General features: G+C 36.4%; 1 protein-coding gene and 1 pseudogene across 8 annotated transcripts in view; both read right to left on the reverse strand.

Moving 5' to 3' along the window:
• The window catches only part of CUL4B (cullin 4B), a 50,943-nt gene that overhangs the window by 15,329 nt on the left and 9,175 nt on the right, over window positions 1-26,439 (reverse strand). For 7 of the 8 annotated variants that reach the window (XM_037152093.2, XM_037152091.2, XM_053662352.1 and 4 more), the window contains 13 exons: window positions 25,678-25,793; window positions 8,042-8,145; window positions 7,474-7,543; window positions 6,608-6,681; window positions 5,660-5,822; window positions 5,422-5,511; window positions 5,036-5,118; window positions 4,342-4,409; window positions 3,043-3,161; window positions 2,094-2,286; window positions 1,167-1,271; window positions 563-673; window positions 29-114 (listed from right to left, as the gene is read on the reverse strand). In XM_037152093.2, the coding sequence (XP_037007988.2) occupies window positions 29-114; window positions 563-673; window positions 1,167-1,271; window positions 2,094-2,286; window positions 3,043-3,161; window positions 4,342-4,409; window positions 5,036-5,118; window positions 5,422-5,511; window positions 5,660-5,822; window positions 6,608-6,681; window positions 7,474-7,543; window positions 8,042-8,145; window positions 25,678-25,793 (1,382 nt within the window). Of the gene's footprint in view, window positions 1-22; window positions 115-562; window positions 674-1,166; window positions 1,272-2,093; window positions 2,287-3,042; window positions 3,162-4,341; window positions 4,410-5,035; window positions 5,119-5,421; window positions 5,512-5,659; window positions 5,823-6,607; window positions 6,682-7,473; window positions 7,544-8,041; window positions 8,146-25,677; window positions 25,794-26,439 lie in introns of all 8 variants that reach the window. The other variant, XM_037152089.2, reaches the window with a different exon arrangement.
• LOC119054252 (keratin, type I cytoskeletal 18-like) lies at window positions 13,224-14,635 on the reverse strand (annotated as a pseudogene).

Genomic DNA, 26,439 nt, shown 5'->3' on the forward strand with positions numbered 1-26,439 from the left:
ATTTAGTAAGAGTTTAACTCACTTTTACCTGTTTGAACTGAATCATGATGTCTTTAGAAAGTTCCATGTCTTTAAACATTCCTTCAAGTTTGCTGGTGAAAGCAGCTCCACATTCTATTAAAATGTTTATATATTAGTAATATTTCAAAGTTGTTAAAAGCAAAGAATTTAAAATTGAAAACATGAATATAAAACTCACTTTAGCATGAAACAGGATCTGTAACTATTCATAATAGAAAAATCCCTACCCCAAAGTGTATGCCCCACTAAGTGAGAACTAAACTCTTTAATCCTGTAGTGACTCTATCTCCTATTTAGGCATAAAATAAATGAGAAATTTTTATACAAATAATAAAAATAAACAATAAAAACAAGAACAATGTTTTATTTTTTAAAAATTGCAATAGCTCTGTATGTTTCCAATGACAGACTGGAAAATTCATGAGCTTACTCAATTTACATTTTCATCATATGAACACAGAATGACAAAACAGTAAAAATTATGCTAACATTTCCCCCAAGAAATCAAAGAAGAAAATGAACAAAAAAATGACAAACATACCATGTTTAAGTTTGGACAGCATTGATTTTTCAGCATCTACAGATGCACTCTTCCCAACTAACAGACGTTTGGCTAAATCTTTCTTATAGAAGGCCTCAAAAACATCCTTGCCTATGTTAAATAATAAAATACAACTCTTATAATATTTCAATAAAAAGTTCTGACCAAATTGCTTTGAAGTATTTAATAAATCACACCATTACTCCAAGTTATTTAAATTTATACATTTTATCCAACTTTGTTAAATGCAAGAAATATTAGACGTAGACATTTGTATCAGACATTTCAAAAGTTCTTTCCTACAAAGAATTAAGACTGAATAAACTTTTTTAAGAAAAGCTTTAGTCGATCAGTAAGCTTTAGCATCAATACTCTAAATTTAAAACAAGTACCAAAACTCAAGGTTCCTAATAATGGAAAAGTCAAAACACGGGGAAATGAAATAACATTCCTCGAGTATGCCAATGAATTAAATGCAAGGAACTTCATAGAATTTGAAATATCCCCAACAGAATTTTACATTAATTCCCAAATAATACTCCCTCCAGGCTGATTATACTTGCTAGTTTCTCTGATGAGTGCTTTAAAACTAAAATAAACTTACCATAGATAAATCTAAATATGATCATAATTTTATCCAACATTTTTTCAAGTTCTTCATCCGTAGCTTCTTTGTTGCCAGCACGAAGTTTTGAATCTACGTATTTAGCTAAAATGGGGGGAAAGTTTGTTGTTTAGTGATCATGGGTACCCATAAGATACTGGGTATTACAGGAATATGATATATTGAGTTTTTCAATGCTTCAGAGGTATACATGCATTTTTAAAAACAGTATCACAGTTCATAAATACCATAGCCTTAATTCAAACCCAAGTTCTGGCTCCAGATCTACTGTATTTTCCACTAGAGTGTCCATTTTACACTGATGGGAAGCAATTTAAACACTATGTTTTTATTAAAACAAACCAGATATATTACAGAGTTGGGGGCAAAATTTGCAAAAATTCTAAGTTCAAGTAGTAGACCAATGAAATTTCATTTTTTTTTCACAGAGGACTCCAGACCTTCTCAGAGCACCTCCTCTTCTGACATTAAGTGGTACCTGGGTGGGAAAACCTGAGAAGCACTATAGTATACCACACCCTTATACCAAATGGGCCCAGATTATGAGGTTTGTTTTTGTCCTGGACATTTTCCTTTTCTTACTGGCAACTATTGTGTCTGCTATCCTTTCTTGTACCCCTAACTGTGGGCCTCTAAGAACAGCCCCACCTCTAAATTGCTGTGGGCTTATGAAACAGATCTCAAGCATATTATAAAAGCAAATAGGGTCCAATGTACTGTCTTATAATGAAAGAACATTATGTCTTAACAGGTTGTCTCTGAGCCATTCTTTTGCTTCAAGGACTTATTCCTTACATCCAGGTTCTTAGAAACTACCAGCTAAACAACAACAAATGAATGGTGTTAATACACTACAACCTGAAGTTTTATGAATAAAAGAAGAACATTAAATGACTGGAAAAATACCTATAAGTTCAGCAGGTTTGTTTGGTCTCTTGTTAATGAATGTTTCAAATGCTTCTTTCATGGCGTTGATAAATTTTTCATTCTTCAGAAAACAGATATCTATTATATGGTCAACCTTATCTTTAAAATCCAGCAATTCCTGAACCATGGTTTTATCTTTTTCAGGATTAATTACAATAGTGCTGCCAAATGCCTAAACAACAAAAATTACCACTTTTTACTAGAACTGAATTATCCACAGTGAAAACAATCCCAAAATCATATTTTAAGTAGGTATAAACAAAGCTGCTTTTTTCCCAAAGAGAGGTGAAGGGAGGGAGAAAGAAAGGAAGAGAAACATCAATCGGTTGCTTCTTGCAGGCTCATAACCAGGGACCTGGCCTGGCAAGTGACCCGACTGGGAATTGAACTGGCAACCTTTCCGTTTGCAGGCCAGTGTTCGATCCACTGAGCCACACACCAGCCAGGGCATAAAGCTGTTTTTGAAGTCAGGAAAAGAAAAAATGAAGTTATAAAACGTCCAGACTGACACCATTTGTTCGTATCATGAAATAAGGGATGACTACTGGGTATACAATATCATAATAGGACATAAAAGAGCCTCCAGGCTCTTTTCCCTACTTTTAAGTTTTAAAAAAAATGACAATCTGACAATCTGGCTTCAGTGTAAGATGTAAGAAAGGTAAGAAATTTGGGGTCCTAAAAAAGCCCTCTTTTCGTATTCACTGCTATAGTCATTGGAGCTAAGAAATCATGGCAGATATCAAGAAGGTAAATGTTTTATTGCTGATCTGCCACATGGCTATCATTCTCATGCTGACTGCTTTCAAAACTCCTGTTACTTAAAAAAATATTGGCTCTAACAAATAAATGCTTGCTGATATACACTCCAGGTGTATAGATTATAAGCTATGACAGAGAAAAAAAATCACAGGTTAATTGTTAATACCTTAATGTACTCTATCCACTGTTGCAGGAGAACCTGAACTCCACCTCGAACTCTACTGAAGAGCTGATACAGAAGAGATAAATCTTGAATTCGGTTTTCATCAAGAAGGTTATTTAAACCTGAAATTTGAAACATTTTGAAAAATGTAAACAAAAACATCAGATATTTTATGTTAATATTATATTATCTTCTTAAAAAGGTTTTATTTATTTATTTTTAGAGAGAAGGGAAGGGAGGGAGAATGAGGGAGAGAAACACTGATGCAAGAGGGAAACATCTATTGGTTGCCTCTCATATGTGCCCCAACCAGGGACTAAACCCACAACCCAGGCATGTGCCCTGACTGAGAATCAAACTGATAACCTTTCACTTTGAAGGACAAAGCCGAACCAACTGATCCACACCAGTCAGGGAAATGTCAGACATTTTAATGAAAATTAACTTAAATTATTTTGCAATACTGTTCTGAGCTATGACTAGTCCGTGAACTTTAATATAGAGATTTGCTCTGAATTAAATCAAAATAGACAATCTCCTTTCCGAATGAAACTTCAGTCTAAAATAAAAATAAAATTGTGTAATGGCTTATAGTATTTAGCATGGTAGATCAGATGTATAAACCAATTTATAAAAACTGGTTTACATAAATGCACACTAAAAATACTTCGTATGTGCAGTATACATATTATATCTGGCATTAGTATACAGCTATATTTCAGAGTATTGTATATGGCCTGTAGTATATCAAAACCATACATTAATAGGCCAAGTTTAAATGAGGTTCTAATGTATTTGATTTTCAGAATGAAATAAGTGTAACTGCATGAAAGTTCTAAAATGTACCCACTTCATACAAAAAAAAAAAAAGATGATCAGAGAGAAAAGTAAGACTTTTGCCTATCTGTGGCACTGCCAAAGCAAATGCAGGGTATGCTCTAAGATAACTTAGCAGTGTTTGGTAGAAATGCTTAGTTTTATATGCTATGAACAAAAATACTTTAATGCAAAAAGGAATGCCTTTCCTTACTGTATGCTACAAGTTAAGTCAAGAGTTCGCAAATGGCCAGTTTTTTCTACCAGTATTGGTGGACCCCTTTCATCTCAGTTCCTGTATCTTTTAAGTTAAGGAAAGAGGCACCTCTTGAAAGTTTACTGTGATGAATAGGAAAAAAGGGTTGTGTCCATACTGAGAAATGCAGCCACCATATGCTATCAAGCTTTTAAAAGGGCAATCTTTAAATTTGTTTCTGTTTCCTGCTACCATTTTAAAAGTAATCTGATTTACAAATTGCCAATTACCTTTCTGAAGAATTGCTGTTAAGTGTTCACCTAGAAGTTGTTTTTCTACAGTAGCAATTAATGACTTCCTACAAGGAAAAAAAGTTTAGAATTATTGAGTTTTGACTTTGCTAAAAATTTAAAGCCTCTTCTGGGCAAGAAAAATCAAAATAGCTCATTTTATGTTCATTTTAATATTCCTATCCTATGTATAAATTTATCGGTGCTCAGAGTTACTCTATTTTATGCCTAAAAGAAGGAAAAGACTGCATATTTCAAAAACCTGATTTACATTATGAAATAAATATTTCCAAGGTCTTGACCTGGCTGGGTTTTTCCAAGTTTCTCTGCTTTTATTTGAAAGGTACAGAAATTATCTATGCTGTTTAGAGGAACTCCTTGCTTGGTAATATTTAAGGAAGCACAGAAACAGTTTGTCCTATGAATACCCACTAAATTTTAATCGGCCTCAAGATTTTAATGATAACATCTGCTTTAATAATAAGCACACACATACAACCAATAATCATATCCTTAATCAAATCTAATTAACTAGGGAAGATAACAACTTGAAGTTTGCGTCATGAAAACAACTGTTAAAAAAAATCACACCTGAAATTAGTTACTAACATGTTTAGGGATGCCTATGCCTAAAGTGCCTTAAGCGAGTCAACAACACAGATTAAGGCTATCAGGCAGAGCATGTCATACTTACTGGGTGGTCTGATCTAAGTAAGTAATAAGTCTGTCTGCTTCTTCTTCTAGACGTTTGTTAACATGATGAAGATATTCAGGAACCTACAAAGATAGTTTTTTTTTATATTATTGTTTTCCTCCCCATAAATCATTCAGAAAATGTCAAGTCCAAAAGATCCTGGGAGCAGCCCTATCAAATGTGACAGGGTTGACTCATATGTAAAATTATAGGTAGAGTTTATGATCCAGAATTTTGGCCTTTAAGAAGAGAGAAAAGAAAGGAGCACCTAAGTGAGAAAAAGGCATCACAATGTTGGGAAGATAAATGAAAAGGGCAGCTTATGTTCTATAATAATGATCTAATTGTGAGGCACAGTGTATTTATTAATCATGATTTTTAAATACCTCTCTTTCCTGCATTAATTTTTGGCCTTCGGCTGCATAAAGCCGGTTAGTTTCTTCCAAAAATCGTTGTTCAAAAGAATCCTGATAAATCTGGGAGGGGAAAACAAGACAAAGGAGTTCATTTATTCATTAAATATTCATTGAATGTCCGCTATGTGAACAGCACTATGGATTTGCTTTTTACACATCAAACTAGGGATAGCCATCAGCTCTATAGTAAGTGAAGTAGTTAACTTACTTGCAAATCAGATAGCATGCTTAAGAGGCTTCGGAGTAAACTCCTATCAATTGCTTCACCATTCCTTTCCCTCTCAATCAACAGAAGAATGCCATCAATGGTCTTATTTTGGACTTTCTGATCACTTATAATGTGGGCCCTAAATAATTCCAGTCCCATGTCCCTAAAATAAAATAAAATAAAATATATATATACATCTAAATTGACAATGATACCACTTCTGGAGAGCTGTACTTAACTTCTCATCACATGTTAATTAGGGCTTCAGGCTTTGAAGCAGCAACTGTAAATGGATAAAATCCACACATTTAATTTTAAATAACATTATTAAACTAAAATACATGAGAAACTCCTTTTGCCTTTAATGAGAACTAAAGCTAAACTCCTGTCTTTTTTCCATAACTGAGTTTTGTGATCTCCTTTGATAAATTTCTTCCTTGGTCAAATTAAGAGACAAAATTAGTTCAAAATTATAATGAAGGCTTAATTGGTCATTTGTCATCTGGCTTTAGGACTAAAAATCAGCAAACTCTGAAATCACTGTAGGCAGATGCTAGGTACATGACTGGGGGAAGAACTCATTATACAGTACTATTCTATTTTCATTTATACATGGAATTTTCATAATAATAATGTTAAAAGATAATGAGCAAACACTTGATCAACAACAAATAATACACACTCATAACTAGTTCAGAGCAACCTTTAATTCCCTTAAAAAATACTTCTTCAGAAGGTATTACAGGCTCAGGGAATGTTAGCTGTTTCCAATATTAGCATAAGTACAACAAAATCAAGAAGGCAAAACTGGTAAAAGTACAAGTTTAGAAGCCAAATGTGAGTTTTTAGGAGAATATTCACAGTATCACTTACTCTCTTCAAGTAGTGTAAATTAAGATTCAACTATGATTTTTAACAGATCTTTTCATATTTTTATAGCATCCTTACCAAATGGAGGGTAGCATTGAATTCTGAAGAACGTAAGTTCTATCCAGAAACAAAAAAATGCTCCTGATCATGATCTGCCAATATATAAAAAAAAAAAGAAATAAAGCAATTTCTACATTTTGTGAAGCTGAAATATTTGCTCTCAATAAATAAGAATAAAATTTCAGGATCTGCTTGAATACATCCTAGATGACTTAGGATCAAACATACAGATAAACAGATCTATCTGAGAATATGCCCACACCATTTTTATTAAACAACTCTACTGTCTTAATCCTTGTAGTTTCCAGAAAAGGGAGACTTAAAATGGCCCTATGACTTCTTTGCAACTTGAAAAGTGACTGAAAATAAAAAAACAGGGAATCAAGGGAACATGCATATAATGCTTCCTCAGCAACAGTATTCAGGGTAAACCTGTGTTAAATTATACTCATGGGGTTAGGGGAGGGGGGGTGGGTTTTAAGATTTTTAATTTGCAGAACACAGATATAAAATAATATCAGATTAGGGAGAAAGTAAAAAGTGATGTGACTAAGCTAAAATACAAGACCATTAAGCATATTTACAGGTAATCTACTTTTGCACAGGCTATCCATCAAGACTGATAGCAAGTAATGTTTTCATGAGATAAATACTTTTTGGTTAAGTGTGACAAAAATAGAAATGACCCTGAGGTGCGACTCATTCTAAAATGCTTGTTTACTTGTAACTTGCAATTTTAAAACAGAAAACTGAATCAAAATTAGTTTCCAATTCAGAACAAGAACAGATGTTGAGGCAGGCCCCTATGGCAAAGCCTTTAATATTAACATTCCTGTATTTGAAGAAATTTATGTAACTTAAATATTTAGCTTTTTCCAGCTTACCATTTGTCTACAGTGGTTCTGCCAGCATCTATCAATCTTCTTCAGAAAAAGAACACTATCCAATGAATCCATGGGATGTATGTCAAGGATATTTAAAAGTGCTTAGTACAAGTAATATAGGTATGCAATGTAAGAACACATTTGTCTTAAATATGGAATACCCTACCTAATAAATGAAACTAAATAGCACCTAATTATAGGACAAATGCCATTTCTTAAATTATAAAGAAATTAGATCTCACTAAAAATACCTTTAAAAACAAGTCTTAGACATAATTGTGTGTTTAGTTTATGATTTCCTTAGATTATCTTTCCTCAAATGGAAATTTGTTAGGGCAAAAAGGATAAAGATGTAAAGACAGTTTATTTACACTAATACCATAAAGTAGATTTAGGCCCCACTTAAAACTGAAAAATCAAAAACGTATTTCTTTTTTCCCTAGAAGCAAAATAAACTAAAATAACAAATCTAAAAACACAGGTATTTCATTTCAAGCTTGATTAAATAGTGAGGGATAGGAAGAGAGATGAAGATAAAATACAAGATGTTTTGTTTTTAAAAGGATATTCTCTGAACTGATGAATTTGTGCTTTGATGTGATCTTCACAAATCTGTCTCAGCTGTTTGTACAAATTTGCAGAAATCTTGTAAGAACAGAGATTTTCTACAGCCTGTAAGATTAAACACATACTTGATTAAGGAAAGAATGGGGGGAAGGTTCTCACTTATTTACATAAAGTTCTTACTATTTTGATATTTCTCCACATAAGCTTATTAGAAAGGATTGTGCATCCATTTGAAAAAAAAGTAAAACAACAATATAAATGTGGTGGTGAATTTTTCATAATAAATGTATTGTACCTAAAAACACAAATTAATATATTGATTATGGCTGTAAAGCTTAAAAATAGGGGGAATCAAGCCAACTTCCCCCCATGAAGACATTTGACTTAAAACAACTGCTACACATAAATGCTATCTTGTTCTTTAAAATATCCATTGTTTTCATAACCATTTTGAGTTTAAAAAATAATTTCACCAATTATTTATTAGAAGGGTTGGCGTGGTCTGACCACCATTTAATAAAAATTTATTTATACTTTGGTTTGCCTGAATAGAACAATGCAGAAATTACTACTAGCAGTATTATCATAAGTATACTAAAATTTTTCTCCAACATTTTAATTTAAAAATATTTCAACAAATGTAGGTTTTAAAATTTGAGCAACTGGGCCCTGACTGGTGTGGCTCAGTGCATTGAGCACTGGCCTGTGGACCAAAGGGTCACTGGTTTGATTCCCAGTCAGGGCACATGCCTGGGTTGTGGCCTGGGTCCCCGGTGGAGGGGCACATGAAAGATAACCACACATTGATATTTCTCTCCCTCTCTTTCTCTCTCTCTTCCCTTCTCTCTAAAAAATAAGTAAATGAAATATTTACAAAACTAATATTTGAGCAACTGAATAAACATTAATTACAAAAGAAATGGCTATATTTTTACTTCATTCTAATAATTTGGTCTTCTTTTATACTCAGATACTAAAGGACAAAGTTCAGATTTCAGTGACTTTCTTGTTATGTATATCAAAAGACTTTCAAGTTTAAAACAATAGCCATGGTAAAAATCTTTGGATGGGCTCTAATATAATCTACAATTCCAACAATGACTTAAGTATAACACCAGGATTCCTTTCTTACCACAACAGAAAGCAAAAATTCCATTAAAGTTGACTCTAAGGGAGCATCCAAGTTCTGTTGGTTGGAATGGAATTTTATAAATATGTGGTTGCAAGTCATATTGCCAGCATGCAGGTCCAATAAATGCATTAGCAAATGAAAAGAAAGCTTAAAGAAAACCACTTACACCATTGGGGGAAAGGAGTTACTACACATCACCAGGAAGCACCAGATCCTGCAGCTAAGGAGGGATAAGGAGACTGAGTCTTTACTGGCTACTTTCCATGGGGCCTTGGGTTAGGCCACAAATGCCTAAAGGATGTCTTATTTATTCATGTTCCTTTATGTTCATATTGGTCCTCCGTGGACTCTCCCCTTCTTCCTGTAGTAGTCTTCTCATTGTATCTAGATATTCCTTTTGAATGACACATTTTCGCAGCACTTCGTTCTCATTTCCCTGCTTAGATTCAGCTGTCTTCCTACTTCATCTTCCCCACATTTCCCACTTCCAGTACTTCATCCATTCCCTCGTGATGTGTTCCTCTTTTCCCCATATAGTAGTTCAACACAAATATCTATTTACCTTCCCACACAAGATACCATATTCCCTTACCACTCATCTAGGTGCTACTTCTCCCAATAAGACTTTCCTTAATTGCCTCACCAACAAGTGACTCACCTGGCCCTATCACCAATCATACCATTACTGACTTGTCACTAAGCCAATAGTATATGCCTTTATGCATATATATCCTGTCTCTCAATTCTCCTTAGCGACAGAAAGAGACCATGTGCTCCAATCTCTTTATGTTCTTTAATACTTTTTGGGCTTTGAACCTGGTGAATATAGTAAGTACAAAAAAAAAAAAAAAACTCCTAACATACGTATAAGTAGTGACATGTCCTGCATATAGAAGAGGCTTTTATAGTGTAAGGATAAAACTGGCCGGAAAATATACAACTACAATACACTGTGCTAAGTGCTGTGATGGGGATAAGCATAGAGGTGAAGCCCCTAATCCAGTTTTTAGGGCAGGGGCAAGTTAGAAAAGGCTTCCTGAGCAGAGGTAAAGAAGTGAAGTCCCAAAGACCCAGAAGGAAATGGATAGAGAACTAGTGGGATTAGTGAGAAACAGAGAAGTGGGGGGGCTTATATGCATACAGCCTCACCTGTATTTAGCTGGAATAACATTAAGATGTTAGAGGCAAGAAAGGCAGGAAAATCTAAAGTGAAATTTGAAAGTCAATTTGGAAGAGAACACTTTGCTTCTCTAATTTAGCCTTGAATGCCTAACATATAGACCAGATCTAGTAATTCCCTTCCTCAACAACCTTCCATCAATCTCTTCAAGTACCATATGGAGAAATCCCCTAACAGGTATAAAAAAATACAAAGGACTGAACTTTGTAGTATGGTTCATGGCCTACTATCATTTACGTAAAAAAAAAAAAAAGAAAATTAATAAAAACACACAGTCGATTTCACATACATAAATCTCTGGAAAGATACTCTCCATCTGGTAATGTTTGGGGAGAGGGAAACTAGGTGGGAGTTGGAGGATGGGGTAAAAGTGGAAATTTTCACTACACATTCTATAATACTTTTTGGGCTTTGACCCAGGTAAATGTATTAAGTATTCAAAATGCTTAAATACTTACCTTGCCCAATAAAACCCTTTTAATTTCCCCTCGCACACCACACTTTTTACTTTAGCATGACATTCAAGGCCTAAATCTTACCATTTTAGTTTCATGTCTGTTTACTGTCTTCTATATACCCTGTGACCTACACTCTCCTCACTTTTAAGCAAAGTTTGTTTGGGGCAGTCACGTGTGCCTAAAACATTGGCTTCTAAATATTTTTGAGGAGCCACAGAAAAAAATACAGTTTGTGTCATAACCCATTGTACATAAAGTGAATGTATGTAACTGAAAAAAATCTTCATGAAACTACACTTAATCATTTCTATGTGTGATATACTCTGATATTTTCTATTTTATTTCTTAAAAAACTGCTAGTCACAAACTAGTAATTAATTTCATGAACTTACTGCAATATAAGCACCTTAGGGATAAGAACTAAGTGATCTCTCTATGCCCATGGCTTCTGTCCAGCTTTGCATACAATAAGCAGTCACTGATTAAACAAGGATTAAATGTTTACTAAGTACTCTGCATCCTGTTGGGTGCTGGGATAGAAATATGAATAAGCCAGGTAAACCACTACTTAGGAGTCTGAGATGGGTTCTATTTTACTTCAAGACCTTTGAGACTTCTGGCCAAGATGGAGGCATAGGTAGGTAGATAAACGTTGCCTCCTTGCACAACCAAAAAGAAGGACAACAAATTTAAAAACAAAATACAACCAGAACTGCCAGAAAATTGGAACTGTATGGAAGTCCAACAACCAAGGAGTTAAAGAAGAAATATTCATCTAGACTGGTGCACCAAGACAAAGAAATATTACCCAAATGAAAGAAAAGATCAAAACTCGAGAAAAAGAACTAAGTGATGAAGAGATAGCCAACCTATCTGATGCAGAGTTCAAAACACTGGTAATCAGGATGCTCACAGAAATGGCTGAGCATAGTCACAAAATAAAAAAAAAGGTGAAATAAAGGAAAATATACAGGGAACCAACAATGAAGGGAAGGGAACTGGGACTCAAATCAACGATTTGGAGCAGAAGGAAGAAGTAAACATTCAACCAGAACAGAATGAAGAAACAATTCAAAAAATAAGGAGAAGCTCAGGACCCTCCAAGAGAATGTTAAACATTTCAACATCTGAATCATAGGGGTGCCAGAAGAGGAAGAGGAAGAAATCAAAAACTTACTTGAAAAAATAATGAAGGTAAACTTCCCCAATCTGGCAAAAGAAATAGATTTCCAGGAAGTTCAGGAAGCTCAGAGTCCCAAAGAAGTTAGACCCAAGGAAGCACACACCAAGGCACATCATAATTACACTACCCAAGATGAAAGATTAGCAGAGAATTTTAAAGCAGAAAGAGAAAAGGAGACAGTTACCTACAGAGGAGTTCCCATCAGACTATCAGCTGGTTTCTCCAAAGAAAGCTTGTAGGCAAGAAGGGGCTGGGAAGAAGTATTCAAAGTCATGAAAGGCAACGATCTACATCCAAGATGACTCTATCCAGCAAAGCTATCATTTAGAATGGAAGGGCAGATAAAGTGCTTCCCAGATAAGGTCAAGTTCAAGGAGTTTATCATCACCAAAACCTTATTATATGAAATGTTAAAGGGACTTATCTAAGAAAAAGGAGATGATCAAAACTATGAACAATAAAATGACAACTCACAACTATCAACAACTGAACACAAAACAAAAACAAACTAAGCTAACTACTAGAACAAGAACAGAATCACAGAAATCAAGATCACATGGAAGGTTATCAGTGGGGAGGGCAAGGGGGTAATGAGGAAAAAGGTACAGGGAATAAGAAGTATAATTGGTAGGTACAAAATAGACAGGGGGAGGTTAAGAACAGTATAGGAAATGGAAAAGCCGAAGAGCTTATAAGTAGGACCCATGGACATGAACTGAGGGGGCAGGGAACGTTGGTGGGTGGGAGGGTGGAAGGGAACAAAGGGGGAAAATGGGACAGCTATAATAGCATAATCAATAAAATATACTTTACAAAAAACCCTTTGAAATGCCCTTTTAGAAGTTTACTAATTATTTTACATTTCACTAAAACTATGCAAATCCCTGAAAGTTTGATCTAGTATAATTATTACAAAACTAACCTCAGCTCACCAGCAACTATTTATACTAAACAGATTATAGAGTTATACAAGTCCCTTAAAAATTATCTTTTCACTTAAGCTCACAATGATTACTGGTGAAAATGCTATCCTAAGTCCTTTTTGAAGGTAATCAAGTATAAAAGAAAAATACCATAGCAAGGTTTTGACCTTTATTCCTCCAAATTCTAGTCCCACCCCTCCAAAATCCACACATGTCACATCAAAAATGTGTTTGCTTAGAAAAAAAAATACTGAGTTGGCCAAAAAGTTATTTTGGTTTTAAAGTAAAAATAAAAGATACTTTTTTTTCAATGAACTCTGAACTTTTTATTGGCTTTCTGCCCTGCCAATGGATACCCCACTTCTGCTGCCTTTAATGCCTTAAAACTGGTGTTGTTGACCTCAGACACCATTCTGCTGTCCACAGTCTTGTGGGGGTCATGGTCTTCTGGATGGGTTGTGAAGAGTGGTTCTTGTCCAGGGCATCAGAAAGACTGAAGTCTTCCCCTTCTTCCAATAGGCTGTGGTAGTGCCAATCTCAGCCTCCAGTTTGACCTTGATGTTCAGCAGGGCCTCATACTCCTGGGCCTGGCACTGCCCCTCTGCCCAGGTCTGGGTCAGCTCTGACTCCAGGTGCAGCAGGATCCCATTGAGTTGTTCCATCTCCATGGCATAGTGCTTGTCCACCCCCCTCAGGCTGTTCTCCATTCTGACCTTCAGATTTCTCATTGAGTCCAGGTCAGTCTCTAAAGAATGCATCATATGTCTGAGCTCCATGAGTGTTGCCTCAGCAGTGCCTATCTTAGTGGTCTGCGAGGTGACCACTGTGGTGCTTTCCTCAATCTGATGGGACCAGTACTTGTCTAGCTGCTCGCAGTTCTTCTGAGTCAGCTCATCATACTAGGCCTGGATGTCCACCATAATTTTGCTGAGGTCCTGAGATTTGGGGGGCATCCAACTTCATAGTCAACCCAGAGTTGGCAATCTGGTTTTGTGGACCATTTACTTCCTCCTCGTGATTCTTCTTCATGAAAAGCAGCTCCTCCTTGAGAGCCTTGATCTCTGCCTCCAGCTGCAGCCAAGTGATACTGGCGTCATCAATGACCTTTTGAAGCCCATTGATGTCATCCTCCAGACTAGCCCACGGCCAACTCCATCTCATACTTGAGTCTGAAGTCATCAGCAGCAGGACAGACATTGTCAATCAGCAAAATGATGCGGGCACTGTCCATGGAATTTGCAAAGATCTGAACCCTCCAGACCATGATGGTCTTGAAATAATGTCCCCAGTCTCTGACCTGGAGTCCCTTCTTCTCTAAGTGTTTCAAGATTTTACTCTCCAGTCTCTGATTATCAGTCTCCACGCTTCTCACTCTCTCCAGGTAAGAGGCCAGGCAGTCATTTAGGCATTGCATGGTCTCCTTCTCACTCTGGATGCCCCCTATGCCCATCGGACCCCTGGCCATCCCTGCAGCCAGGCTCCCGGATCCCCAGCTGCCCTGCACACTGGTGGAGTGGGACACTGAGATCTGGGAGCCTGAGACCCTGGTGCCTGCATAGATACTGGACACATTGCTGGCCTACCATACCTGATGGCTGGGCAAGTGCACCAAGCCCAGGGTCTGGTAGCTTGTGGAGAAACTGCAGCATGTGCTGAAGCTCATATTGTTCAGAGAGGAAGGCAAGAAGCTGAGACTCATGTTGAAATTGCAGTGAAAAGATACATTTTTCACTTTCATCAATAACTTCATTGAACAACATAGTCACCATTTTCTTCCACAACCTTCTGCCATCTTTCAGGCAGCTTCATAATTCCATCTTCCCAAAACTTTTTATCTTTTTGAGCAAAGAACTGTTCCAGGTGCCTTTTGAAGTTCTCCAGGAAACTAAAATTTTTTCCATTGAAAGAATTTTGTAAAGACTGAAATAAATGGAAATCTGAAGGTGCAATGCCTGGGGAATATAGCAGATTAATCAAAACTTCCCAGCCACCTCTAACAGTTTTTGCCTGATCACCAAAGAAACACATGGTCTTGCATTATCCTGATAAAAGATTATTTTCTGTTGACTAATTCCAGGTGCTTTTCATGGAGTGCCGCTTTTAGCTGGTCTAATTGGGAACAGTACTTGTTGGAATTCATTTGGTTTTCTGGAAGGAGCTCATAATAGAGGGACTACATTCCAATCCCACCATATATACAACATCACCTTCTTTTTTTCTTTTTTAAAGACTTTATATATTTATTTTTCAGAGAGAGAATAAGGGAAAAGAATGTGTGGTTGCCTCTCACACATCCCCAACTGGAGACCTGGCCTGCAACCCAGGCATGTGCCCTGACTGGGAATTGAACCGGCAAGCCTTTGGTTTGCAGGCTGGCACTCAATCCACTGAGCCACACCAACCAGGGCAACATAACCTTCTTTAAGACTAGCTTTTGGTGTGGTTGGTTGTGATTCATTTCACTTGCCCCACAATCTATTCCATTCCACATTAAAGTATCCACTTTTCATTGCCTGCCACAATTTGTTTTAAAATGGAACACTGTCCTTACATTTAAGTGGAGAATTACATGCAGAAATACTGTCAAGAAGTTTTTTTTCACTTAACTTATGTGGAATCCAAACATCAATTAACATAACTGAGCTGGTACAAATGATTTTCAACACTTGATTTGGATATTTTGAGTATATATGCCATCTCTCACATGGTATAACATTGATCGTTCTCAATTAATGTGTTGATTTGATCACTATCAACTTCAATTGGTCTACCCAACCATGGAGCATTGTCCAGTGAGAAAGCTCCAGCACACAGCTTTGCAAACCACTTTTCACACATTTGATCAGTCACAGTACCTTCTACATACACTACACAAATCTTTTTTGTGTTCCAGTTGCGTTTTTACCTTTCTTAAAATTAATAAAGCATAATATGCCAAAAAGCTGTGTATTTTCTTCCATCTTCAATGTTAAAATGGCTACACAAAAATTCATCAATTTTGGTTAAGTTTTTTTAATGTACACTGATATGACAGCTATCACAATACAATCTAACAAAATTGTTTTGAATGAAGTTAAAGACAAGTAAGCACTACTAGAATCACCTTACAGAAAAAAACAGTTTTGGCCAACCGAATATAAACATGTAGCAAATGAAATGCAAAACTATATAAGATGAGAATTGATGCTTTGGGAAATATAGATTTAAGAAACTGCAAAGGCAAAGATTACATTTGGGACAAAGGAAGGAGCAGAAATGAGGGTGAGAAGACTAGAATAAAGAGGATTAAAAATAAGATAAACAATACAAAGAGTGCAAAAATAAAGAATTACACATAGTAAGGGAGGAAATCTAGAAATTTTTCTAATTTAACAATGATAGAATTAAGACAAATATTAAATTCCCACCATGATGATGAACTCTGGCCACTGGCCTAATTGGTTGCATCTTATTTTTCAAACCATATGTTTAAAGAAACAAAATATATCTTGAAACTTTTCAAAAACTGATACAGCAATAAAATCTAAATTAACTCTTTTACATGTAGTAAAAATAGCTAACGTAAGATACTCAAAATATATCAAAAACTAAGAATTTGTGGAAAGGCAGACAATGAAACCTAAATTATTTTATAATACCTTTTACGTATAGTAAAAAGGCCTTAATTAAGATTAATATTATCGAGGCCTAAGAATTTGTAGTTTACATTTTTTAAAGTGGAAGGGAAATTATTGATTAATAATTCAGTAAAGAGATGAGTAATACATTCATCTATCAATGGATACCTAGGTTGTTTCCATATCTTGTCTATTGTAAATAATGCTACAGTGAACACAGGTGTTCATATATCTTTCCAAATTAGTGTTTTCATTTTCGTTGGGTAAATACCCAGAAATGAAATTACTAGGTCATATGGTAGGTACATTTAAAATTTTTTGAGGAACCTCTATATTGTCTTCCATAGTAGCTGCAGCAATCTTTATTCTCCCCAACACTGCAGGAGCGTTGCCTTTCTCCACATCCTCACGAACACCTATTTGTTGTCTTTTTGATGATAGACATTCTGACAAGTATGAGGTGATATCTCATTGTGGTTTTAATTCGCATTTCCCTAATGCAGTGATTTTCAACTTTTTCATCTCATGACACACATTAACTAACTACTAAAATTCTGCAGCACACCAAAAAATATATATTTTTGCCAATCTGACAAAAAAGGTATAACTTTAATTCATTCACACCAGATGGCTATTGTTGTGCTGGCTGTTGTCATTTTTTTTTAACTTGACAATCTAAGGGAAAAGAGGTCAGTGACCCTGACTAAATAGTCAGGTAGAGCATGTTCTAAAAATTCTTGTAGCATACCAGTTGAAAATCACTGATCTAATGATTAGTGATGCTGAGCATCTTTTCATGTGTCTATTGGCCATCTGTTTGTCTCCTTTTGAAACAACCTAGATGTTCACCAATAGATGAATGGATAAAGATGTGGTATACAAATACACACAATGGAATATTAACCAGCCATGAAGAGAATGAAATCTTGCCATTTGTGACAATATGGATGGAACTAAAGGGTATTATGCTAAGCGAAATAAGTCAGAGAAAGACAAATGCCATACGATTTCACTTATATGTAGAACCTCAAAGTAAAACAAGTGAATAAACAAAACAGAAACAGACTCCTACTGAGAAACTGATAGATGTCAGAGGGAAGGGGGGTTGAGGAATGGATGAAAAAGGCGAAGGGGATTAAGAGGCACAAACATCCAGTTATAAAACAAGTATGTCATGGGGTGTATGTAATATATAGTACAGGAAACACAGTCAATAATATTGGAATAACTATGTATGGTGATGGATGGTAACTAGACTCATTGTGGTGATCATTTCGTAAGGTATACAAATGCCAAATCATTATTGTAGACCTTAAACTAGTATGTCAACTACACTTTAATAAAAAAGAGGAGCAATAAATAACATGATACACTAAGCTTAAAAACACCAACAGAGTGACAAGTTAAACAAACTTACATAGAATACAATATAGAATAGCTATCCATTTCTGCTAGGAATCTAACTGCTCTCCTATAACCATTGACTGTCTAATTAAGCAAACATATTTTACAATGAATAATAACCTATATACGAGATGGAAGAACCATTTCCTTCCAGTCTTGTGGTTATCTCTTAATAAATGAATCATTAATAGAAGGTTCATTATTTAAGATTTACTTCATAAAAAGCTAACCAAACAGAGTTCCTGTAATTAATAGAGACAAATTATTTTAATCAGAATTGAAGTATGGACTAGGCTTGCCTCAAAGATAATAGCTAGACATTTATATTAAGAATAAATATAGCCCTGGTTGGTATGGCTTGGTTGGAGCATGGTCCCATAAACTAAAATGTCACAGGTTCAATTCTCAGTCAGGGCACATGCCTAGATTGTGGGTTCATTCCCTGATTGGGGCTGGTAGAGAGAGCCAATTGATGTTTTTCTCACATCAATATTTCTCTTCCCCTTCCTTTCCCTCTCTCTAAGCATGTCCTCTGGTAAGAATAAAATAAATAAACGTTGCACTTTCATACATAAAAATTGAAACAATACAGAAGTATGTAGCCACTTCCAAGAATGGTATAGTAGATGGTTTAAAAACACTACACAGCTCTGGCTGGTGTGGCTTAGTGGATTGAGTGCCAGCCTGCAAACTAAAGAGTTGCTGGTTTGATTCCCAGTCTAGGGCACATGCCTGGGTTGGAGGTCAGGTCCCCAGTAGGGGATGGTTGAGAGGCAACCACACACTGATGTTTCCCTTTCTCTCTCCCTCCTATCTCTCTAAAAGAAAAAAAATAAAATCTTTTAAAAACCTGTTTAAAAATAAAAATACTACAAAGCTATTCATACAAAGGCTGAGAACATGAGGAAAATAACTGCATTATTTAACATATTACAGGGAATTCTGGTCAAGATGGCAACAGAGGTAAACACAGCTTGCCTCCTTAAATAGCCACATCAAAATTACAACTAAATTATAAAACAACCATCACTCAGAACCATCAGAAATTGAGTTGAATGGAAGTATGACAACTACAGAATTAAAGAAACCACATCCACCCAGATTGGGAGGAGGGGCAGAGACACAGAACAGGCTGATTCATATACACGTGTGGTAGATAAAATTTGGGAGGGTTATCTTGGGAGTGAGGAGTCCCAGATCCATACCAGGCCTCCCAGTGTCAGGAAGATAAGTTCCCTCAACTTCTGATACAAAACCCAGCGGGGATTGAGCCAGTGGAAGAAACTTCTGGAGATCCAAGCAGTTCTGCTTAAAGAACCCACACATGGACTTAATCAGACTCACTCCCTCTGAGCTCCAGCACCAGGGCAGCAGCTTGAAAGGTACCAGTGGGATACAGGGAAGAACAGAAATATCTAGTGTCAAGGTGAGAGCTGCGGGACAGCTTTCTCCCAGATAGGTGAGCAGAAGCCATGTCCCTTTTCTGAGCCTTCCCCTCAAAGCCACAGAGCTGGCAGGTAGGTGCCATACCCAAGACTCCATCAACCTGGTTAACACTGTTTGCCCCATCTGAGAGATCCTGAGACTCCATCTCACCCAACTTACTGGCCCACCAAACTGTTCACCATGACTTTTCCATATGACCAGCTGGTCTTGGCTCATGCTTCACAACTTCCTAAAGCCTCTCAAACAAGCAACGCCTGGCTTCAGCGAGCCCCCAGCCCCAAAACTTCTTGCTACATGGCCCCAGGACTGGCACCAGCAGTAGGCAGCCTACATTCATAGCTTGGCTTTGCCTGGGAGCCATCTCAGGTTGCTTTATAGCTCAGGCAGAGTGGTCCTGGGAAGAACACAGATAGGGACAGACCTTGGCCTGCACCACCCAGGAAACCCCAAAGCCTGCCCACCCACTGGACAGCTACTGACTATATCAGAGAACCACTACCCTACGCCTGCATAGCTGATCTTCCACAGAGGGTGGAAGTTGGTGGTCAGTGGTCACAGCTGGGCCTTGCAGCTGACTGGCCTGGGTAAATCCTTCCCACCAACCTGCCAACAACAACCAAGGCTCAACTACAAGAGGAGGGTGTCCTCAGCCCACATACAGAGGGGGCACACCTTGAGCACCCAGCTTGGGTGATAGGGGAGGCTGTGCCACTGGACCCTACAGGAGACCTACTAAATTAGGCCACACTACCAAGACAGGGAGTCATAGCAGCTCTAACACATAGAAACAAACTCAGGGAGGCTCCCAAAATGTGGAGACAAAGAAACATGGCCCAAAATAAAAGAACAGACCAAAACTCCAGAAAAAGCTAAATGGAATGGAGATAAGCAATCTATCAGATGCAAAGTTCAAAACACTGGTTATAAGGATGCTCAAGGAATTTAGTGAAGACTTCAGCAGCATAAAAAAGATCCAGTCAAAAATGAAGGATCCACTAATGGAAATAAAGAACAATTTACAGGGAAACAACAGTAGAGTGGATGAAGCTGAGAATCAAATCAATGATTTGAAACACAAGGAAGCCAAAAACAATCAGAACCAGAAGAAAAGAATCCAAGAATACAAAGATAGTGTAAGCAGCCTGTGGGATGACTTCAGGCATTCCAACACTTGCATCAGAGGTGCCAGAAGGAAAACAGAAAGGGCAAAAAATTGGAAAACTATTTGAAAACATAATGAAGTAAAACTTCCCTAATTGGTGAAGGAAATTGACATGCAAGTCCGGGAAGCACAGAGAGAGTTCCAAACAAGATGGATGCAAAGAGGACCACTCCAAGACACATTAATGTGCCAAAGGTTAAAGATAAAGAATCTAAAAGCAGCAAGAGAAAAGCACTTAGTTACCTACAGGGGAGTCCCTATAAGACTGTCAGTGATTTCTCAAAAGAAACTTTGCAGGCTAGACAAAGATTGGCAAGAAATACTCAAAGTCTTGAAAAGCAGGGAACCACAGTCAATACTGCTTTACCCAGCAAAGCTATCATCTAAAACTGAAGGGCACATAAAGAGACCCCAGAGAAGAAAAAACTAAAGGAGTTCATCTTCGCCAAGCCATTATTATATGAAATGTTAAGACATATTTAAAGGACTTATTTAAGAAAAAGATCAAAACTCTGAACAGGAAAATGGCAATAAATACATATCTATCAACAACTGCATCTAAAAAACAAAGCAAACAAGAACAGAGACAGAATCATTGATATGGAGAGCATTTTGATAGCTGCCAGATGGGGTGTAGGGGAATAGGTGAAGAGACCAGGGAATGAAGAAGTACAAATGGGTAGTTACAGAATAGCCATGGGGATGTAAAGTATAGTACAGGAAATAGAGTAGCCAAAGTACTTGTATGCATGACCCATAGACATGAACAATGGTGTGGGGACTGCCTGAGGAAGTTGGGGGTGCTGGGTGGAGGGGCCAAAGGGGGGGAAAATAGGGACAATTTTAATAGCAGAATCAATAAAATATAATTTTTAAATATTGAAAAATAAAAATTTTAATAAAAACATTACTTAGTAAAAAAGTCACACGCCAATACCAAAATTTTAATTATTAAGCTACCACGTGTAAAAGCAAGATACATTTTTTTATCCTCACCTAAGGATATTTACATTAATTTTAGAGAGAGAGAAAGAAACATTCATGCCCGAGAGAAATATCAATCAGGTGCTTCCTGCACACGCCCTGATGGAGAACAAACCTGCTACCTAAACCTGCAACCTATCAGTGCACAAGACAATGCTCCAACCAACCAAGCCACCTTGCCAGGGCCAAGATACGTTCTTCAGAAAGTACAGAGGGACACTGTTCCTAGAGAGCTCCTCTCCTTTTCTATCATTTTTTCAATTTGGCTAATGGTGTCTACCAATACATATTTAGAATGTAAACTATGTAGCAGCTGGCTGTTCTGGCTCAGTGTGGATTTAGAATTTGAAAACATGTGTGGCTTTAGAGCTGTATAATAAAATGCAATCTAAGATAAAGTTACATTTTTAACAGACTTATATATTTAGCATCATCATCATAGTCATCATCAATGATACCAGTATATATAGCAGGCACTGTAGCACTTTTTTTCAGTATTTTATTTATTATTAAACAACCCTGCCACACAGGCTCTTTTACTTTTCCCCATTTTGCAAATAAGGAAACCAAGGCTTAGGGAAGTATGAGTGTCAGATCTGTAATCTAAAGTAGGCTTATCAACTCAAAAGCAGTGCATTTAACCATACTCCTATCTGTAGATGATTAAAAACAAGCAAAGAAAAAAACCCAAACCAAAACAGTATTAACCACTGCTTCATTCTTGTAGGGTTCAAGGTTGTCAGTGAAAGATAATTTTTATACTCAGGTAGAATTCTCATTTAAAAACCACTTTTAAAAGACAATCTTTGCTTACTGCAAATGCACTCAAAACAGCATGTTCTTTTCCAGAGATTAAAAACTCAGGAGGCAGTGTGTGCAATCCACACTAAGGACTTTCATGATTACGCTTTAAAGTAAAATGGTTTTGCATACACAGAAAAAAAGTTCTACGTAAATATATGCCAAATAAGTGGCTACATTAGGGACAAAGAGAGGATCAGATGGAAAATGAGAGGTTTGGAGAACTTTTGTTTGGTATACTACATACTTGTACAGTGTTTCAATTTTAGGAGAGTATTATTAAATTACATTTCAGCCAGTCAAAATCAAACAAACACCTGAAATCCAGATGGTTGAAGTAATTTTACCTCCTTTATCCTTTTATCCTTGTTTTTGAACTTGAACATCTCAAAATAATCTTTCTGAGAATCCAAAAGAGTATTTATAAATTATGATAAAAAACAACAAAAGAGCTAGACACAAATGCTTTTGAATTTATTATTGCAGATGTAGTAAATTACTATACAAAATGCAAATATTGAAAAGTTATAATGCTGATTTTAGGCTACATAAATGCAATTAAACAGCAGGTAATATTTCTAAAATACAAGAAAGAAAAAATTGAAAAAAGATAAGTTATGAGCTTTTAAAACATAAATGGATTTGACAGAGTCAATTTATCAAGTAAAATATTTTTAATCCTGAAGCTCTAGGAAAATATTCAAGGTAAAGTAACAAGGTAAATTAACAACCACAATCCATACATCATGAATATGAACTACACAAAGCAACACATTATTGAAATTAAAGATACTGTACACAACCCTGGCTGGTGTGGCTCAGTGGATTGAGAACTGGCCTGTGACCCAAAGGGTTATCCATTTGATTCCCAGTCAGGGAGGGCACATGCCTGGGTTGCAGGTCAGGTCCCCAGTAGTGGGCACGTGAGAAGCAACCACATATTGACATTTCTCTCCCTTTCTTTATCTCTCACTTCCCCTCTCTCTAAAAAATAAATAAAAACTTTTAGAAAAGATACTGTACATAGTATATTCAAATAAACATCCTATGTATGCACAAATAAAAAATAACCTTCTTTGATGACACATTTTTTCTCCTTACGTAAAACTATTTCCTTTAAACACTGTACTACAGAGGCATTTGAAGTGCCGCGGTATATTAGTGAGGCAGCATGGTAGAGAAAAAGCATTGAATTAGGAACTTGGTGTATCTTAGTTTGAGTCCACTACTCTGGTGATATATGCCTCTGGGCACATTATTCAACTTCCTTGCAACTCAGTTTCATCATTGGTAGAATATGGATAATAATTTCTACCCTATATACTTCAGAAAGAGTTTCTATAATGCTTAAATTAGATAATATGAAATGAATTTGTGTAGGCCGCCATGCACACAATACAAAGATATTGGACCACATGATCTCTTAAGGCCTTTCCAAGTCTAATTCTGTAATTCTACTTTTATTATTGTACAACTTGGGAGCTATGTAAGTAATATACCAACATAGCCAAGTGAGGCATGTTTATCCTGAAGTAATAGCTTAGGTACTACTACCACCTGACCCAGCATTATATTTATGATATCATCAACATTGTACTGCTTATGGTATTACACAGCAATATTGCCATGTTGGGCATTGTTCTGAGTGTTCTGCATGCATTCACTCATTTCATTTTTACAGCAACAGAAACTGGTGATCTCAATCAACAAATTACAAATGAAAAAGCCACACTGTGGCTTATGACAAAGTAACTTATATTTCTGTATCACAGTGCATCAAGGTGTTTTTCACATTTTATTTGATTCTCATAAACAACCCCATGAGGTAAATAGGACAGGCATTCTCTCCCCTATTTTACAGAGGAAAAATCTGAAGCTGAGGAAGGTTTAGTTCCTTGCCCAAGATCCAAAGGGTAAGAGTAGTCAAAACTAGATCACAAACCTCTGTCTTCTTACTCCTAATCCAAGGTATGTCTATCACCATACTACCTCACAACTAAAATAGATGAAAACTACGAATTCTGATAAAGTGAACAACATAAATTCTTACAAGGTACTTATTAATACAAAAACTCAAAGCTACTGCCCTGGCAGGATGGTTCAGCTGACTGGAGCACTGTCCTTGTGTACCAAAGGGTTGAAGGTTCAATTCCTGGTCAGGGCACATACTTAGGTTGCAGGTTCCATCCCCAGTAGGGGAGCATATGGGAGGCAACTGATTGATGTTTCTCTCTCAGTCTCTCGTCCCTTCCTCTCTCTTTAAAATCAATAAACATATCCTTGACTTTGGTAAGGACTTAAAAAAAAGCATCCTACTGGACTCTTCACTTTTTTATATGAAACTGCAGATGCAATAAAGGAAAGTAACTTCTTGAACTGCTTGTGTCAAAAATACAGTAAGATAGCCCTGGCTGGATTGGCTCAGTGGTTGAGTGTCAGCCTGCCGATCAAAAGGGTCACTAGTTAGATTCCCGATCTAGGGCACATGCCTGAATTGTGGGCCAGGTCCCCAGTAGGGGGCACGCAAAAGGCAACCACATATTGATGTTTTTCTCCCTCTTTTCCTTCCCCTCTCTAAAAATTAATTAAATAAAATCTTTAAAAAATACAGTAGGGTAAAATATCTTGGTAGCAAGAAGTGTAAATCAGTAATTGTCCTTAATAGTATATTTAAATTAAACATTTTCAGTACAGGCACATTTGTTAAGCAAAAGAAACAAAACTGAACCTCACACTAAGTTGCTGGGTTACGACCTGCAGCTCATTTTTTTGGCTAAGGGGTGTCTTGTAGCCCAGGAGGTAAGACGAACATAAAAAGAAAATGAAGTGGCAAAAGGCTAATAGGAAGGAGGTAGGAAAAAATATATACCATGGAGAATATCTGCATTTCTTGAGGCCTTTCCTATAGGTAAGTAACACAGCTTAGCAAGAAAGAAGTACCACAACAGAATATGTCACTCAAAATGATCTTTGGGATTCAGGCATAGGTAAAACCTCTATTACACCAAAGTACTCAAAATTGTAAATCCTAATCAGAAGGATCCAAGATAAGCCCAATTTATACCAATATGACTGTACCCACAGTTTATTAAAGTGTGCATAAATTAACCAAGAAATTGTAATTAGAGAACCAAAAGGTGACATAAGAACCCATATCAGGGGGATTATCTTGTAAAGTATATGACTGCCTAACCACTATGTATGTACGTGAAACTGATATAAAATAATATTAAATGTAGACTGTAATTTAAAAATATTAAAAATTAAAAAATGTTAAGAAAGTAAAAACCATATATATCCACTTCCATTTATGCAGACCAAATCTGGTTATCCACATTAATACATACCTGATAGAGTTCTTCTAAATTGTACTTAATTGAAGTACTATTCTGGATAGCTTCCACTGCTTCCTTCAGTTTTTGCCATGTTTCATCTGTGTAGTTTTCTGGTAATTTAGGCTTATCTAGATAGGATGTAAAAGGTTGATATAAGAATAATATGTAGAACAGAGCAACAGAAGGATCCAAAAAATACAATAATAATATTACTACTTTTAAGGGTAAATTATGATCTTTATAATTGTTCTTCTTAAATATTAAAGTAACCACTATATTTAGGCATAATACAGAGGGTAAAATTCAAATGCCAGAATACCATATAAGTCATTTTGATTCACCTATTAAAACTGAAGGTAAGGGTTTTTTTTTTTCTACTATTGATTTTATTGCTTCAAAAAATAAAAATTCAAGAATGGAAGATAAAAAATAGCAATCCTGATCTTATTCCATCATGTGTAAAACTCAAGTCAGTTAACATGAATTTTGTACCTGAGATTTAAAATAATACTAAGTACCTATTATGTACAAAGTACATTATAAACATCTTAATTTTCTTAATAATGCCCTGAGCAAGTTATTATTATCCCTATTTGGCAACTGAGAAAACTGAGGCTGGAAGATTCATTTAGTAAGGTTTGCCCAAGGTCACCACAGCCAGTCAGTGGCAAAATCGGGATTCTAACCAAGTCTCTTTGACCCCCCCCAGTTATGCAGCATCTATAGAAATGGGGAGAACCATTTTTAATTCAGGTTTGAATTTAAACTACATCT

Source organism: Artibeus jamaicensis, unplaced genomic scaffold, assembly GCF_021234435.1.
Source record: "Artibeus jamaicensis isolate MK-2021 breed Jamaican fruit bat unplaced genomic scaffold, CSHL_Jam_final contig_240, whole genome shotgun sequence".
NCBI lineage: Eukaryota > Metazoa > Chordata > Mammalia > Chiroptera > Phyllostomidae > Artibeus > Artibeus jamaicensis.